Source organism: Populus trichocarpa, chromosome 7, assembly GCF_000002775.5.
Source record: "Populus trichocarpa isolate Nisqually-1 chromosome 7, P.trichocarpa_v4.1, whole genome shotgun sequence".
Lineage (NCBI taxonomy): Eukaryota > Viridiplantae > Streptophyta > Magnoliopsida > Malpighiales > Salicaceae > Populus > Populus trichocarpa.
In genome coordinates, this window is record NC_037291.2 from 14,204,882 (window position 1) to 14,223,934 (window position 19,053).

Genomic DNA, 19,053 nt, shown 5'->3' on the forward strand with positions numbered 1-19,053 from the left:
TTCACAAGCTTAAGTTTCTTGAAAGGTGTATCCACACTCAGAAGAGGTATTCATGTGAAAATTTGTTAATGAAAACTGTTGTTGATTGAGGCAGATGATTCCCTCAGCATCAAAGTTGAGCAAAATAATAAGAAAACTAGATTGCGTTTAGGCTCTGTAACTAGATTGCGTTTAGGCTCTGTCTTCATTGTCCTGTGTTTTCTATTCCGAAACAGTAACCAATCTTATCCTAGAAAACCCATTCGTTGCATCCATCATGTAAGAAGAATGATTTCTTTACACGTAACTAATTGTCAAGGACGAGTACATGAATTCAGATTGCACTAATAAATTACAGAAGATTCTCGAGGACCTTGCAAAGTTGAGAACCTCTTGCGTTCTTGTGCTTTCATTCTGCTTCTTATCCGAATTGACATCGAATAGCAATCTTTCCAGCCATTCCTTTTGAATAAAATTTCCAGCTGTAGAGAGCTCTAATCCAGCAGGTATCAATACCGCTGGCTGCTTTGTGCAGAGACAGTGACATAGGAGACACTTTGAGGCGATTTGTGTGCTGCAGTTGACATACTGCCGCCAGTACAACCGCCACGAACCTTCGTAAGGCAGTTTTAACCACGGCTTGTAGAAGGCAAAAAAAAAAAATGCAGTCGCAAGCGCTTTGTGCTATAGTTAGTTATAGTTATCTTCTCAGAACAAGTGAAGATCCACACCCTAAAGCATCAATCATACACCAAAGACACCGTTTTGGTATAACTGCAAGGGCGTTGAAAGTGAGGCACCAAATGGATAAGAATCATAGCATTCTATAACGTATAATGAAACCTCAACCTTCAGTTTCTGAGTCCATGCTCATTTTTACAACAAATGGAAGAACAAGTAAATTCATCCACATGTTTGAGCGCAATTGAGTTAATCATAAGAAAACCGTGTTAGCAAATACAAAAGAGTTCAGCACATGCGTGAGCTTGTTCTTCTTCACTTGTTTATCCCCCCACCTCATTATTGCCTCCTCCACCACACCAGCCAAAATGGCGTAGTTAATCTATCCATGGGATGGATAAACAGAAGTTAGTTGTCAGTAGCAAGTAAGTGTAGTTAGCAGTAGCACACCGTAACAACCATTTCCGGATCAGCAAAAGTCAAAACAAGATTAATCAAAGACTCAACTCAGTTAGATTAGTTACCTCAGCAATCACAGAGGTCTGAAAGTATTTGGTGAAGGCTCTAATGGAGAGGCTCTCGCCACTGCATAAAAACCAACTCCTCAGGTTCGAATCTAATTATAACCACATCAAACACAAGCTACTAGAAATATGACCATATGGAGGAGAGATAACTTTATTCGTATCACAAATTATTTTCAATATTCTCAATACAATAATCGCAGAAATGTATCTTAGTCGCCTTCGAATTAAGTAAGACTCATATGAGAATGCAGTTAATCTCAAACCTGAAACATTTCTCTTCCTCCTCTTCTTCTTCAACTACTTTAAAGCCGGCCCATCATTGCATATGCTCTGGCCGGTCCATTCCAGCTAAACAAAATGCAAGAGCTTAACTTCCTGCATGTAGTTGCACTGGAAAGGATCTGTGGTGCACAAGCACTGGATATAGGTCCAGGCTATATTGATTGACCATTGCCAAGGAAAATGCGCATCGAATTTTCTTAAGAAGATGAACATTTTGATTTCAAAATGTCCTTCAGCTGCATAGCCTAACAGTACATGCCACAGCCTGTGCCCAATATTTGAGTCTTGCTTTAACATCTTCAGGGTGGTCACCTGTATGGGTAAAATAAGGAAGCAGAGAGTTAATCAAATGACTGATCAATAGAATCAAGTTCAGGTTATCATCAAATCAATTAGACAGACAACAAATCAGAGCATTGTACATAATTTCTGGCCCTGAAAACATCAGATAATTCTTATTGTAGAGTGCATATACTATGTTTTGTACTTGTGGTAAGAGAAGGCAAAAGCTAAATGTACCACAAGTATTGGTTTCTTAAATCAGGCGATTGCCGAGCAGATCATAAATCTTCAAATTTGCAGCAAGATAGACCAAATGTTCAAAACAAAGAATCAAAACGATCACATCAAACCTCAAAACTAAAACTTTCTTATGAATTGAAGATCACGAACCATCAAAAACAGATTCATGAACCACTGCGATCCAGGAAAAAACTCCCTAGATCAAATCTCAAAGAGCCCGATTCATCATTTCATAGATGAACTACAGAACTAAAACATTCAGTAATTTGAAATTCAAACATAATGCCAAAAAGCTCAATAGTTTAAATTCAAATTAAGCACTTGAACCATTAAAAAATTGAACTTCCAAACATCCAAAAACCAGATCAAGCAAGAAAAATCTATATTTGAACCAACCAAGCACCAAAAACAAAAGAAAAAATCATCTCACCAGGACTAGAGATCTTCCAATTAGCAATAGGACTAGAATTTGCAGCCTCAGCCACGGCAGGGGAACTTCCCTCAGGAGACTTCTGATGCTCATCAAGAAATTTCTGACTCATTGAGTAACAAAGCTCAAGAGCTGGCAAAGTATTGCAAAGTTCAGGGATCTCATCATAACTGAAACCAAACCCAAGATCCAAGCACCCTTTTAACTCATCAAGATCATCATCTGTCAAGCTCTTTGTCCTCTTCAACTCATCTTCACTACCGCTACTACTTCCTTCCACATACCCTTCTAACAACACTTGACTCTTCTTTCTCTGGATCTTTTGAAGAGAACCCTTGTTGATGCTTTTGGTAAAGGTGTTATTTTGGTGCATGTATTGCCACACTTGTTCAGTCTCTAAAACATCATCAGCAAGAAAATCTACGTTGTGGGTTTGATCATTTTCTTGATTTTCTTTAACTTCTACTAGGTTACTTGAAGAAACCCAAGATTCTCGTTCACAAGAGATGGCTCCCATGTTTTTGTAAAATGGGTTTCTTTCTTTCTCCCTCCCGCTCTCTCAAAGGTGTTTGACAGAGTGGGAGAGAGATGCTGCTTATAAAGCTGTCGCCTCTAACGAGAGATAGGTTAATCATATTATTTCATCCTTAAATTACTCAACAAATTTATTATGGTCCCTTCACTATTTTTTTATTAATTTAACTCTCTTTCATTGGTTAAAAACTTCTTCTACTAATAATCATGTCATTTTTTTATTATTTCTTTTGTTACAAAATATAATGACAAGTTAATAATCAAGAAAAATGAAAAACACATTAAATCAAATCTTATTCACTAACACACAATTATAATAAAAACATAGTTATAAGATCCAACCTAATTTGATAGGTTAATTTAATAACATGTCGATTCGAGATCTAGTCTCGATAGAATTGGTGAAAAACCAGGTTTTTTTTCAAAACAATGTTGTTTCAGGTTTTTTTCTAAAAAAATAAATTTTTAGATTGATCTAAGTTAATCCTTAACTTATGATTACGGCCAGGTCGATTCCAGATAAAATTTTAGTTATTATTTAATTAAAGACTCAATATTAGGTTGAAATTTGTTGATCTTAAGTTAACGTGGAGTGCTTATCAAATATTGCATGTATATATAATAAGAATTGTGGATTGTAGGGATGGATTTGAAAAACAAAATACTAGTGGGATCATAATCTAAAATAAAGCGATGTAATATGCTATTAATCATGCAAGAGATCTAATATCGATGGGTCCCTAGATTTTGGTATGATGTCATGACGATCAATCGCTATGTATGTATGTACATGCATATGTATGCATGGTGGTGTGCAGGTGGCGATTAAGACAGCTTGTGAAAGGTAATGGTGGGTGACGATGACAGGCAGCAGAAGAGGACACGTGGTGACTGGAAAGAGGTGGGAACGGGGTCCGCCGAGAAAGGTGGGGTCTACCACGTGCATTGTGCAGCTTGGTGATGATGGTGTGGTTGGGTTTTTGTTTGTACGTGGAAAATGTGAAAGCAAGAAAGGAAGCAGCTTTTTGGACACTGCAGAATTGCTTTCCCGTGCCTTGAAAAGCCGAGCTTTACAAAAACCTGTCCTCTGCTTTTCGGCTTGGCTTCTTCCTTTTTTGGTGAAATTTTACATCTAATTTTGACACTGCATGTACAGAAATTTTCAAAAATATTTTTATATTTTTAATACATTAATTATGAGGAGATATCTCGTATATATTTTTTTATTATTTTTATCTTTTATATATCGAAATAATAATGGTACGCTACTCTCGATATATCTAACATGGCATCTCTACCGCCGATTTGATAAGCATTAATGTAGCGTAGTAGCTAGCTAGCTAGCATGTGGAAGCCATGATTTGCAGACGCCCTTAATCCATGCTAGCTTTCTAAATTACATGCTAGGCAGATGATCATGCGTGCATGTTAACTTGAAAAAAATTTCAGGGATTTTAGTTTAAAATATAATTTATATTATTTTTTAAAATTTTATATTTAATTTTTATTAAATAATAAAATTTAAATTCATAATCACTTAATTATTAAAATTTTAATACATATAAAAAAATTAATTCATCCCAATATTTTAAACTATTATATAAATTTTTATTTTATATTATTCTCTAATAATTTTTTATATTTTATCTTAGCAACAACTACCCAGTTTACTCCTCTCGACATGATCACAATCATTTCAGGGAGTCATGTTTGAGAGACTATATACCTAACGTTTGCTGGCATAAACCTTCTTTGAGCAATCTTCAACTGTATGAAGTTGGATTTTGGACACAATCTTCTTTGAGCAATACATTGGTTGTTAGATGAAATGTTCTATAACTCAGTCTATAACCCGGTGTAATATTAGGTCACGAGTTGAACCGATCATTCTTTTCAACCTTGTTATTTAGGCTTCGAACAAGATTCGTGTGAGTCGGGTTTTATAAAAATATTATAAAGAAGAACATGCACATATGAATAGTATTCATCAGAGCCTGTACACAACCAGCTTGTATTCAAGTCTACTGAGAACTTGAAATCTATCGTTGAACATAAATATGATCACTGAAAATTCTCTGCTCAAGCCATGTGTGTGGATTTTTTTTCCTCTTAGCTTTCTTGTCTTCTATGCCCTCTTTTCATTTAATCGGTCCAATTTCTATCATCAAACTTGTTAATTGAACATGAAAAAATAAAAATAAAAAAACCCTAGAGGAACATAGCAATCAAGACCTATTGGTGTAATTAATAGGGTGTTTGACATTGTAGTAGTTATTACGGTTCAAAGTGTTTTTCGTTTAGAAATATATTAAAATAATAAATATTTTTGATATCAGCACATCAAAACAATCTGAAAATATAAAAAATAAATAATTTTTAGTAAAACAAATTTAAAATTAAAGAAAACATAGTTTGAATTGCGTTTCTACACAGACTCTAAAGTGATATAAAAAAATCCAGTATATGTACGTAAATATTGGAGTTTTTTTTAAAATAATGCTAATAATTTTTTATTTTTTTTCAAACAGTACAATGAAAAAAAAATTTAAAAAAATATCATGGATTGGACAGTTGGAAACATCGTAATCTAATGAGAACTCCCAGCATTAGAATCCAATCTAATGAGAACTCCCAGCATTAGAATCCATGAACATACACTATTTAATTTCTAAAATATTCAATGGACTTAATTTGCTAGTTTAATTATTAAATTTTTTTACCATTTCTATTTTCATAAAAAAAAAATTATAGATGTAGAAACTGATGGGTTGCTCAAGGGAATGATGGCTAAAACTATCTTTTTCTGCAATGGAGAAGGGGAGAACAAAAACTTCTGGATGACTACAAAATTGAGAATGAGGATCATGTTGTCTGGTAAAGGATAAGGACCGGTGCTGACTCAGAGTTCTAACACTCCAAGAATGAAAGGGACAACTCAGGCATCAAATACCATGCAGGCTGATTGGTAAGGGATCGACATGGAAATATATGAAAACCCTAAATTTGTCGCTGCTAGCTAGGGAGTTCATAAACCACAGTTTTTTTGGATTAAAATAGACAGATTTAGAATGGTTTTGTGGCTGTAATTATGTATTAAACTAGATTCACATGAAACCAACGTAATGCTTTAAGAAAATTATGTGGCTATGATCTTCTTTTTTAAAATTCTGGTGTTTAGAATGCAATTTGATTTCCATTTTATTACAACCTCAAACAATTCTCTGACACTTTAACCATAATTCGTCGTCAATGTTTTTGGATCATGCCATCCTTAATTCCCAGTACTGTCATTTTCATCCATGCTAAACCACCAATCCATCATGCAATATTGCTCTGTGAAGACATGGATGTTTCTGATAACACACAGACCACCACCATGATCTGCAAATCAAAAATGCCCCACTCAACATGGGCAAAGCTCTGAAACTTGACCTCTGCCGCAGTTTCCACTCTTCAACATCAACTTTGGTCCACATTCAAAGTGGGATTTTCTTGTTCTCATGATCAATTATCCTGTAAATATTTTATTTTTCTTCAGCACATGAAGATAGACAAAATCGATGAACAAGAAACTAATAAAAAACGAAATGTACTGGACCCAAGAGTATAAAATTGGATTTGCATATCCCATGGTAATTCCCATCCTTATCTACAGAAAAAAAAAGTGATTTATTGTGAATTTAAATTATATATACTTGATGCATGTCAGAAGAGACCGACCATGATCATCTGCCTCATTGGGTTGCTAGAAACTTACTATACTAGTATTTTCCGGTGCATGCATGTTGCTATGTGATGATCACATTGATTAATTCATTTAACTATTATAGAAACAATTAATTTAGATTTTGGTTGATGTTTCGATATAGATTTTTAAGTATAGAAATTCATTTTAAATCTATTTTAAATATATATTTATTTTTTATTTTTTTAACTAAAAATATTTTTGCCTCTTTTATGTTTATTGTTACTGCCTAGACACAACTTTAAGTTTATGATTACAGAATAATACATATTATTTTTTTTCTATGCAGGTTGCTGGTAATTTCTATTTTTTGATTTAGCTAGTGTGAGCCTTATTATTAATGTTTGGAATAATGATAACTTTTGTTTTTGAATATATTTTAAAAGTGTGATTTACTTGAAAGAATATTAAATTGATAATTTTTTAGTTTTTTTATGGTTTTAATGTGTTGATGTAAAAATAAAAAAAATATAAAAAAATAATTATTTTGATATATTTTTAAGCGAAAAAAAAACTTTCAAAAAACATATTACACCACAATATCAAACAGATATTCTATTCTTCTTGGTTTTGCTAAAACCAAATCATACATATTAAGACTATGGTGTATGTTTAGGAGCGTGGTCGAGATTGTTTTTTAAAATATTTTTTACTTGAAAATATATCAAAATAATATATATTTTTTATGTTTTAAAATTTATTTTTGATATCAACACTCAAAAAATAAAAAATAAAAACATAAAAAAAATAAATGAAGCGAAAAAAATTTAAAATTTTTTAAAAACACAATTCAAACTGCAATCCCAAACACTCTAATAATTCAAAAGAAAATGCAGTTTCGTAGTCCATTTAAAATCAAATACAAACAAACTTAATCTACTAATAATGTATTCAATATAGAGACTTCTTCTTCAGCGTAACACCATTGGAATCCCATAATCTTCTTCTTCCATTTCAAGAAAAAACATTTCTATGGGAAGCCATGGATTGATGTGGCAAACATCTTGCGTGCTCAAGGCTTGAGGTGGTGGCTAGTATTTATGATTTAAAATATATCCTGCCTCCTTATCATTTACATCATATATATCATTCAGACCCTTTATCACATATTGGTACGTAGACCATAGATTTGGAATCCTTGGCATGCCAAAATCCTGGCTCACCGTTTTGTAAGCTTCTAGGTAAAGCAACTTTTGATCCGGTATCTTTGGGAATAATGCCCTCGAAGCACAACCTGTCCAAAGACGCCATGATCAACCCAGTCATGGCTTGAATAATATACATTTCTTTTTTAATAATTATATTCCATATATTATACATATATCGTGGCAAATTATTAGTGTTTTTTTGTCAACGAAATCAATCACTATCTTTTATTTATATTGATTCCTTCCCACTTGTTTCAAAATCTTGTCAAGAATCAATCAAGCCACCAACTCAATTTTGCTGTTGTTATATTTGGTGAGCCAGCCTTGATGCATGGTGATATATAGATGAATCTAGCTCCTTCTATTGGTTTGTTTGATATGCATGGAGTTTATTAGCGACTTCCATATGATACGAGTGGATTCGATCTAAAGATCGGCTGCCTTACCAAATATATATTATATTTGTTAGCTGAATTTATCAATATATATAATCATTGTAGCTATAGCGACTTCTTCATATGAAGTTATAGGGTGTAGAGTTGCGTTAATAAAAGACTTAGGTATCGTGCTTGGATCCAAACGTACCCTTTGAAGAGATAGACAAGGTGGATCTCTATAGTGTTAGAGATGATTTCCTTTTACTGAAAAATGTCTTCTTGTATGACCACCTCGAGCATTGCTAGCTTCTTCTTCTTTTACTGTGATTTTGGCATCGTGCTTGGATCCAAACCCTTTGAAGAGATAGACGACAGGGTGGATCTCTATAATGTCAGAGATGATTTCCTTTTACTGAAAAATGTCTTCTTGTATGACCACCTCGAGCATTGCTTCTTCTTTTTTTACTGTGATTTTGGCATGGTTAGTAGCTAGAACAATAGAAACATCGCATGATTGTGATGGTGTGCATTACGCATAAAGTGCTTCGATATGAAGAGCGAGCTAATGATATTAAACAAGACAAGACTTCAAGGATGTCTTCAATCATTTGATTCTATTAGAAACTCGGAACCAGTCAAGCTTCAGGCTCCATGAGTCAACCGGTCATGGCCAAGTCGGGTTTGAGAAGTATGATTTAAACACATTCTTGCATGTGTAATCATAAAGATGATCGTATAAGCATGCATGTTACATCTCCAATGTGGGTTATAGTGTTTAGCCAAATTAAAGGCAACACCGACCTTAATTAGCAGTCTTCTGCAATTATTGACACAGATATTTCTTGAGGGGAAAAGACAGCGAGCACAGTGGGGAAATCAAAGAAGTCATTTCATTGCAAAGAAACATAAATGTGGTCCAACAAACTATATATATATATATAATGCAACCTTGTATGCAGATATCGTGTAGATCAATCATATAAATCTCACAGGCTAGCAATTATTTACTTGTTAATTTACATTTCTAGGGAATATTTTACTTAGAGATGCCATTGGTTTTACTTTCAAATCGGTTTTTGATTCATATTTAGGTAGAGTTTTGTTAATATTTGGAGATGGAAAAACATAAGTGATGGAGATAAAAGAAATATGTTTTCATGTATTTTTTATTTTAGAAATATAAAAATATACTTTAAAACTATCTTAAAAATATATTTATTTTTATTTTTTCAATTAAATAAGTGTTTATCATCATTGTTTTTATCTCTTCTATTCTAAAACACCAATTAAGCATTATTTTAAGTTCTAGGTTAAAGTAATTTTAAATTAGTAAAATTAGTAATTAATTTCTTCATATAAGGCTTGTCTATAAAATATTAAATATTTATTAAAAATTTGATCTTTCATTTAAAATATTTTAGCTCCGTCATTTTTAGTCGAGCTGAGCTAAGTTTTAGGTTAATAATTTGGATCAACGGGTTATTCAATTGACTTATTAAATTATACGAGATTTTATAACTATGGTATTAATTCATTAAAAAAAAAAAAGTTGCAAGAAAAACTTTACATCAACGGGTGGTCGGGTTAGAAAGTTAAGAATTTACAAAGATTAATCTGTGGGCAATTCAAAGACTTAAAAAATAATAATAACAAAAAAGAAATTACAGCTGGCGAAAAGAAGGTGTTCTTTTTCTTTATAAAGTGTTACATTTGAATTAGAAAGTTGCTTGGCAAAAGCCACGCAGGCCTGGCCATTTGCTGTAAAGTTTGTTTTTATGATGTTATGATGGCATGGCATGGCATGGGACGGCACGGCCATGATACATGTATGCACTACGTAATTTACGACGGGCCACGCGGGCCCCTACCATTGGGTGGTTTGCAGTAAAGACAATCACAGTCCAACAACCCACGTGGCTAGTCACTATCGGCTAATAATTTCGCGGGAAACACGAGTCAGTATTGCTGGTGAGGTACATTAAAAAAGCCCAAAATATCTGGACCCCACAACACTATATACTTACGTGTACGTCAAGATGCAAATGAGCAGCCATTTGAACCGCTAGATCTCATCCATCAACTTGTCTTCACTAACACACCTCTTGTTAGAGTTTGATGCTTCTCATATTATTATCCAGATTTAAATATATTTTTTTAAAAAAGTAATTCATTGATTAATAGAATTATAATATTTCATTATTAGTTTTTTATATTTTGAGTTCATGTTAATTATTCTTATCTGTTGACTTGCATCTGCAATCAGTAATTTTATGTTAAAAAATTATTTTTTTAACATAATTATTATTTAGATTTAAATATTTTTCTATATTATTGAATTGTTTTGATATGTTGTATATATATTATTTTGATGTATTTTTAGATAAAAATTATTTTAAAAAGCAAGGAGTAATATAGAATTCATGAGTTAATTTAAAATATAAAATATTAAAATTCTTATGAAATTTCTTCATGATGTGGTGGAGGATTTGGTCAGAAGAATCATATAAAAAAAGGAGGCAAATAATTACAAATTTTTTAGCCATCTTAGACTAATAAATAAATAAATAAATAAAAGTTAGGTCACCCTATTTTACATAGTCAAAGACAGCAAAAGAGGTGTTAATTAGGTATTGGTCAGCTAACCTTCATGATTAAACCCTTGATTTGATTCTTCGTCCTCGTAATTGATTTTCCACCTGTCTTAATCACTAATATTAAAGTCCACACGCACCCGTGTATTTCTAAAAAAAATTAATTTTTTTAAATTAATTTCTTTATAATTTTCATGTTTTGTTTTGATACGAAAATATAAAAATTAAGATTTAATAAATAAAAAAACTATTTAAATATATTTTTAAATAAAAAATACTTTAAAAAATAATTATTATCACAAAATTAAACATTTTATTAATTAAAATCATAGAGTGATTAACGGCTTGATTAGTTCAAACCAATTTAATTAACCATGTAAATTTTAATTTTTTTTAATTAACCGGGTCAATTCATTCAACCTATAATCCGCAGCTTACCACGGCTGGATTTAATAAATATGGTGTTAGCCAGCTCATCTTTATGTTAATTTCAACTTCTTCTGGATGCAACATCCATTGACTATAAGCTTCGAGGCCATAGCAACATCATAGATTGTGTTCAGAACTTTCTCGAGATATTTGCACATTAATGGACGACTTAACAGGTAACTAATTGAATTTTCTCGCAAAATACAAAGACAAAAGACTTGGAAATTTCAAAGAAAGAAGATGTGAAATCAATCACCAAGAACAAAACTTTGTTTTCAGCTGCACTGCCATGGTTGACCCAACTGCATTTCTAGCATCCAAGGTGCTTCCTCTCTTTTATCTATTTCACGTCGTGTTTTACACGTGTAGTTTTGCTCTGGGAGGGTCATTATGGAGGAGTTAATGCTAGAAAGGGACAATTTACATCCTATATGATCATGTGAAAAATGAAGATCCTTGTTCTTGTTCTTCTTTTAATCTGATATCCTGTTCTTGCACGCTTTCTACCAAAGACAATAATGGAGTCCCTTTTTGGAATCAAAGCAGTTAGGTCATAGTTATAAACAATCAGGATCGACGGGTTGGTTTTAGAAAATCAGCGACTCATAGTCTGGTTTGGGCTGATTTTCAGGTTAAACTAGAAAAGATATCAACTCGATGAAAAATCAATTGATTCGATGAAGTTTTTAGTGATTTGGTTATAACGGTTCAAAGTTGACGGAGCCAGCTTCAAGGATTTTAAAAAAAAAATCAAAACGATACTGAAGAATGAGATAAAAACACAAAGTAAATCTATTTCTCCAGTAATTCTGGAATGAATTTTAATATGAAAAATGTAAGCAGTGACAGCTCCCATGGCTTCATTTTCTAGGAATCCAAAGAGGAAAGGCCCGTTCCTGGATATTGACCAAACAGCAACATCACACTTGAGGCTTTTACGCCCTGCATCCCCAAGTTCTATAGCCCCATGGTGTAAGAAGAGGCCTGTGCTCATGCAGGGGGGTGGATTCATACCATCTTCATGGAAAATGTATTTATAGCTACAAAATATATACAAATTGTTTTGAAAATATACAAATAGGGCACTGATATTGCCAGGCTGCTCAACAATACTTGCCAAGACTCCTTTCTCTTTTACGTGCTGTGACTCTTGCATATTTTTTCAAAAGTTAAAACAAGTTCATCATGAAGCCCATAAATATATTTTTTCCTTGCCCTTCTCATCCTAGCCCCTTTTGGAATCAATGCAACCTGGCTCAGAAATATATATATATATATATATATATATATATATATATATATATATATATATATATATATATATATAAACTTCCCAGGAAACCACAGAAAAAGGGCTCATCCCTTGAATACTGGGCGAACCACGCCTGTTTACACAAGAATTCACACTCCAGGCTTTTATGTCCTATCCCTCATGTTCTAATTATGAAGCCCCGTGACATAAAAAAGGGGCTTGTGTTCATGCAGGGGGTTTGGATTCAAAGCATCTCCATGATAAATGTTTCCACAGGCACATGTACTTATAGGTACAATGGACACAGTTTGTTTTGAAAACCTACACATATGGGACTCATATTATCATGCTGTGCAAACAACACTTGCTATGACTCAATTGTCATTTCCTCGTTCAAGAAGGCTTTCTGTGTTGTAACCACTGCCCCATGCCCTTTCCTTCCAAATCTGCTCTACTTCAACAAATGTCAACCCCACGGTCTCTGGGACATACACAATCACAAACACAAATGCGAGCACTGCTATGCAAGCGAGAATCACGAAGGTCCAACCTGTTCCCACTGCTTCAGCAACTGAAAGGAAAGTTTCGGCTACTATCAAATTGGAAATCCAATTCACAGTAGCTGACATGCCCCCACATATTCCTCGATATTGTTCGGGATATATCTCCGAGTTCACAGTCCATGGAACAGGTCCCATTCCTGGTGAGAAGAAAGCAATATACAAGGCTAGACCCAGAACTGCAATCCACCCGAAGAGTTCATTTGAAGAACCAGATGACTTGCCGAAAAATGCCCCAGCCAGAACGACAAGCGATGCAATTACACCAGTTAAGCTTGAGAGGGCCAACTTTTTCCTCCCAAAATGGTCGATAAGGTAAATGCCAAGAACAGTTCCAGCAGCATTCATGGCAGCGACAATGAGGGACAGGAGAAGTGCTAATTGGTTGGACCTAAAGCCAGCCATCTGCACAATGGTTGGGCTGTAGTACATGACCGTGTTGATTCCAGTGAACTGCTGAAAAGCCTGCAGCATCACAGATCTCCCAGTCATTATATGTTATGGTGCTTGTTAAGGAGGGCTTCTATTTACTACCCGGCATTTTGTCTAGCAGCTCTAGCTCATGCCTCTGTGTTTCAACAGGACACTCATGTATTTCATTGGAAATAATATCAAGACGATCCATATTACAAACATTGTCATAATACCAAAACCACCTAAACTCGTATAATAACTGAAATGTATGCTCAGTAAGCAGCAAGGGACTCAATATAGATTAAAGGCAATATAGCTCACACCTGTGAATTCTAATTCTTGAAAAAAAAAGAGCCAGACAAGGACCTTCGAATCAAAGCACAACAAAAGTGTTGCAATACCAGATTTCTATATTCAGTGACCTCAAGTGATCAAGGGAGAAAACTGATGATAGTCAACAGGTTTCTCTAACAAAACTTTTCTATATCAACTTCAACTAGTGCCTATCAACATGGTTTGGACCAGAAAAGAACCCGGCAAATATTGTTTTTTACTTTTCACATCTTAGAAAAATAAGAAGATAGAGCAAAGAGATTCAGCATCTTGTTAAAACACTCATGATGCCATCTTAAAGGCAGGAGTAGAAGAATATAAAGACATTTGTAGAAAAATTACATCATACCTCACATCCTATAATAACTCTCATAATTCCATCAACAGATAACACTGCTACTCTTAGAAATTATTATTTTCCTCGTGGAAAATACTGTCAGATGGAAGGGGGGAAAAAGAAGGAGAACCGGCCCAACCGGGTGTATATATTGATTGCAAGTTTGCAACATTAGTGATGATGCATGCATGCCAACTTGTATTAGCAGCACATCGAAAAATTAGTTTCAGTCATTCTAAGGGCAGCGATGTAATTTAGTAGATGAGGGATTTGCCATATCTTACCTGGAGTCCAGCCCCAGCAAGAAATGCAAGTCTAATTTCTTTTGATTTGAACACATCTGAGATTTTGACATCATTCCTTTTCTGGCGCTCTTCCTCTTCAGCAACAGAAAGGTTTTCAATTTCATCCTCCAACCGAGCAATGTCATATATTTTAGAAAGTATTGCAATGGCTTTAGCTTTTTCGTTCTGCATATTAAGATCAGTGTTATTTAGATGCAAATGTGTGGAAAAAAAAATAGCTCATGTTAAAACAGCAGTTACAAAGTATTTTCTTCTAAAAATCATCCATGTTGTGTATACCTTCATGAAAAGCCACCGAGGAGACTCTGGCAAGCATAACATAATGCAGAACTGAACCACAGCGGGTACACCAGAAACTCCAAGCATCCACCTCCATGTTCCCGGGACCTATCAAAGCAATAACAACGTTAGAAACAAATCTTAAAGTACAAAAAGAATGACGTTTTGATGCCCTAAAATGACCAAGAATTTTATCCTTTTTTTATTACCTATGAAATTAAAGTAATTGCAAATTTATGGAGCAAATAAAATTTTAATTTGCAACCCAAGAATTTAGCCAATTTCTGGTAGATTTTCACAAGCATGATCCTTCAAAGTAGAGCGTGCCAACCTAAAGCAATTTTATCCTCTAATAAAACTGAGATCAAACTCTGGATACTGTATCTATGCTTTAATACGTTCCATGACTTCTCTTTTAGCCTTGGCATTAAGGCAGTGCCAAAAGAAATTTTAAACAAACCAGAAATGTATTTTTCATTTTCCATATAGTCATCAACTATCCCTCAGAAGGTTATGAAAGGATGGATCACTAATGTTAACAGTTTCCAGGAGTCCTAGATAAGAAAAGGTCTGCTGATGCTCTTAAAAAAAAAATACTATAACTGAAGAGCAAAATTCATTAGAAATGCCTCAATTATTTCGTATTATTTTTCTACAAATAATTGTAAGTAAAATACAGAAACTTCGTAAAGCTGCTCACAGGGGGGATCATGTTATTATATTATACTGTCAAACATATTTAATACTTATGAGTAAGTAAACAGTTGCTAACAAGGAAAACCAGATTTATACATAAAGATTGTACTTCATAAACATAAGGGGAAAAAAAGAAGTGATCTTATTATCAAGAGATTTTGAGGCAAAAGCACATGCCATTAACAACCAGGGCACCATGGATGATCTAAATTAGGCAGGAAAGAAAAGGATACTCCTTCAATGAGTTTCTCAGTGCCAAATATTAAAAAGGATCTCCAAATTCTATCTTGCTGTCTGTTCAAGCTGCACAATGGAAAACCTTTCACACAAGAATTTATGTAATGATAATAACACAATGTCTCTAAGCAATGACACTGCATCTGAAATAGAATCATTGCAGCAATTTGTTACTTATAAGAAGCCATTATACAGTTGCTTTGTAAATTGATAAAATGATCTATTGCCAATTACTTGTTTAAATGCCTTTCACAGTTCCCTTTTCCCTTGTTCATAATGACGAGAAAACTTTAATGAAGTATTCCCAATGCTAGTTGGGCTCCTTCGCTACCAGTTCAGTGATTGTGAACTACTTCAACAGTAAACCATGCATATAATTATACTAGCGTTTTTTTTCTGATATGGATCATAAAGAGATGTGAGAGGCCCTTTTTGCTTAAACTTGTATTCAAGTAACCATGTAGACCACAGATCTTTCCAGTTTTTGTAACATAGAAGACCAAATGAACATGAAAGAAACATTCGGTGAGAACTGTTTCGGATAGAAAGAATACCAGAATTTCATGATAAAAAATTTTACAGGCAGAGAATCAATGACTCCAATAGACAAATGTTTTTAGGCAGGATGCCGAACTGTATTCAAACAAACTGCAAAATAAAGGCAAAAATTAAACTAACCTCAGTAAAAGCAAGATTTACGAGATAGGAAAGAAACTGTCCACCAGTAATCATAAGAACATTTGTGCTCACTAACCCTCCTCTTACTTCTGATGGAGATGCTTCTGCAATATATACAGGAGCAGTAACGGATGCTATACCCACACCCAGGCCAACAAAAAGTCGTCCCAATATAAGAACATAGGGATCCGGGGCAGCTGCCATAACAACCGATCCAGCTGCAAATACAACATCAGCAAGAAGGGTAGCTTTCTTGCGTCCATAAGCATCGTTGATCCAACCGCCGGCTGCAGCTCCTATTATTGCGCCAACCAATGCCATACTAACAATGGTTTCCTGCCAAGTTTAAAAATCATTATGATGGATAACCAATTTAGACCTCCATATTACAGCATAATGATTGACATTTATTTGATTATTTGAATTTTTCAGTAGTTCTAGTAATCTCATTATTTCTCAGTTAGTAATTAAAGTATTCGTACCTAGAAATTCAGTTTCGATTTCCTATTTAACCAGTTCTCCTCACTTTGAGAAAAAACTAAGCAAAATAACGCAGATAAAATCTTGAGCAAGACTCAGAAACCCATTATCTTACCAAGCAATCATACAACAATTGTTTCCTGCCGAAACGAAAAAACGTTAACCAATCAAGACATCCAGATTGATTACATACATAATCATCTACTTTTCTTGTTATTCAAAATTCTTAGTACAGGACCTTCATTATTTTCCCATTCAGTAATTAAAGTAGTTGTCATTACAAACTCAGTTCTGTAATGGTTATTTTCACTTTTTTGATAACCCCATCAAAGAAGTAACCCAAAATCAAATCTTTAGAAAAAATCACAAAAAAATATTACCTGTAGAAAACTACTCTGATTAACCACCTCAAATTCATCTTTTATATACAAGAGAGCCCCTGAAATTACACCTGCACAGCCAACATTTTCTCATCAAATAACACATCATCTAAACTTTAATAAATTAAAACACCCATTTGCTAATTTTTTGAAAAAAAATAAATAACCAAACGTTTGATATATTTTTCTTTTACTAACCAGATTGAAAACAGGAAACCAGAAGGATAGCAAAAAAGAAAGAAACAATTGATGTTTACCTGTATCGTAGCCAAAAAGGAGACCACCAATGCCAGCAGCAACAGTCAATCCAATAACATAGGAATTACTAAAATACGACATTCGTCTCTCCGGAAACATATCCAAATACCCTGAACTTCCCGGCAAGTAACTGGAACTTCCCGGTGAAGACTGGATCGTCATTTTCCTCTCTTTCAATCAATCAGGAACCACCAATCAAAAGAAATTCTAATAAATTAAGAATAAGGGCTTGTAGTAGGTGATGAAACAGTGATTAAGCAAACAAATTGGGGAACTAAAAAAAAGATTAATAAGGAAATGAAGTTGATGCTTTTGATTAGACTAAATGGTCAGGATCTAATCTAATCAAATCAAGATTATGCAGGTGAAATCAAGCAAAGGCAACGTGGGGTTTGGCCTTTCGGGTTTTGTGACTGAACACTGAGAATCTAGGGGAAAATTTGAATGTTGAGATTTTCTCAGAAAAGTTTGGAGAGAAAATTGAGAAATTTAGACACGACAGCGAGAAAGTGTAAGGAAAAACGTGACAGCAAGTTTTGGCACGTAGGTTCTTTTCTGTCCGAATATAGCGTTTCAAAAAAAAAAAACAACGAGTTTTTCTGCAAATTATGGTTGGTTACTTAGCTAAAAATATTTTTCGGTTAAAAATAATTGGCTTGTTTTTTAAGAAAATATTTTATTTTTTCTAGAAATTATAAAAAATATTTTATTTTATTTTGATTTTTTTTTAATTTCAAATTTTTTTTAATTTCATTCTTTAGAATTTCATTTAATTTGATTTTTTTATAAACTTTGATTCTTATTTTTATTATTATTTATTTTTATCTTATCATTTTTTATTGAAAATTTTTAATTATTATATTTGGCGTCTATTCTTTTGGTCTCTATTTATTTTTATTTAAAATAATTTATAAAATAATTCAAATCTTACATTAAAATATTATTATAAATTCTTAATTTTAATATGTGTAATTATTTTTAAAATAAATAAATATAATCTCAATACATGAAAAGGCTCCTTAAAAATTAATGGCAGCAAAACAAGGGAAAAAAAAAAAAGAATAGTTGTATTGAAAGGTGAGGTAAGAAGAACTACCATGGTGACCTGCCAGTGAGATTAGAGAGTTTCTTTATTTTATGCACAGTTTTTTTCTCCTTATCCTTGTCAATGTTACCCACGTGGATTTTAGATAAGAATTAAGACAAAAGGCCAACGTGCCATCACGAGACAGAAACGAACTTAACTCCTAACGTACATAATCCTTTATTGTTTTTACATTTTAAAATTACTTTTAAAAAAAATAAAATTTACTTTAAATTAATATTTTTTTTATGTTTTCATATCATTTTAATTTGCTGATATCAAAAATAATTTTTAAAAAATAAAAAAATATTATTTTGATGTATTTCCGAGTGAAAAACACTTTGAAAAGTAACCGCAACTATACTCCCAAACAGGCATTCATGGATTAAACCAAATAAAAAAATCAAATTGATCTATTTGTTTTTATATTTGTTAAAATAGAATAAGTACAACTTGAATTAATGGATACCTGGTTAGGTTATTTTTCACATGTTTTGATTTAACTAACCTTTAAT

At 33.3% G+C, this 19,053-nt stretch overlaps 2 protein-coding genes across 5 annotated transcripts; both read right to left on the minus strand.

Annotated features, from left to right (window-relative positions):
- Nucleotides 1–259: 259 nt before the first annotated feature.
- On the minus strand, nt 260–3,008 carry LOC7491768 (uncharacterized). 4 transcript variants are annotated; one of them, XR_002982940.2, is made up of 4 exons: nt 2,422–3,008; nt 1,451–1,781; nt 1,185–1,245; nt 260–1,042 (listed from the first exon to the last, which is right to left on the minus strand). XR_002982940.2 is itself a non-coding variant. In XM_006380235.3 (2 exons), exons 1-2 carry the CDS (start codon nt 2,936–2,938, stop codon nt 1,702–1,704), a joined length of 597 nt encoding a protein of 198 aa, XP_006380297.1. In that variant the 5' UTR covers nt 2,939–3,008; the 3' UTR covers nt 260–1,701. The 4 variants fall into 4 exon arrangements, 1 of the variants encoding a protein (XP_006380297.1); XR_002982938.2 differs by having other exon boundaries at nt 260–1,245; XR_002982939.2 differs by having other exon boundaries at nt 1,185–1,781.
- Nucleotides 3,009–12,584: 9,576 nt separating this feature from the next.
- Nucleotides 12,585–18,001, minus strand: LOC7469598 (inositol transporter 1). Its single transcript, XM_002309779.4, has 6 exons — nt 17,454–18,001; nt 17,197–17,267; nt 16,337–16,672; nt 14,726–14,833; nt 14,426–14,611; nt 12,585–13,522 (listed from the first exon to the last, which is right to left on the minus strand). Exons 1-6 carry the CDS (start codon nt 17,614–17,616, stop codon nt 12,872–12,874), a joined length of 1,515 nt encoding a protein of 504 aa, XP_002309815.2. The 5' UTR covers nt 17,617–18,001; the 3' UTR covers nt 12,585–12,871.
- Nucleotides 18,002–19,053: the final 1,052 nt, after the last annotated feature.

What these genes read in the sequence shown, in the direction of transcription:
- LOC7469598 (XM_002309779.4), bottom strand. Translation starts at nt 17,616, where the DNA reads ATGACGATCCAGTCTTCACCGGGAAGTTCCAGTTACTTGCCGGGAAGT. An exon ending in ATCAGAGTAGTTTTCTACAG is followed by an intron (nt 16,673 to 17,196) that starts GTAATATTTTTT and finishes TAAACTTGGCAG; the next exon opens with GAAACCATTGTTAGTATGGC. An exon ending in TTGCTGGGGCTGGACTCCAG is followed by an intron (nt 13,523 to 14,425) that starts GTAAGATATGGC and finishes GTGATGCTGCAG; the next exon opens with GCTTTTCAGCAGTTCACTGG.
- LOC7491768 (XM_006380235.3), bottom strand. Translation starts at nt 2,938, where the DNA reads ATGGGAGCCATCTCTTGTGAACGAGAATCTTGGGTTTCTTCAAGTAAC. An exon ending in TTGGAAGATCTCTAGTCCTG is followed by an intron (nt 1,782 to 2,421) that starts GTGAGATGATTT and finishes TTACCCATACAG; the next exon opens with GTGACCACCCTGAAGATGTT.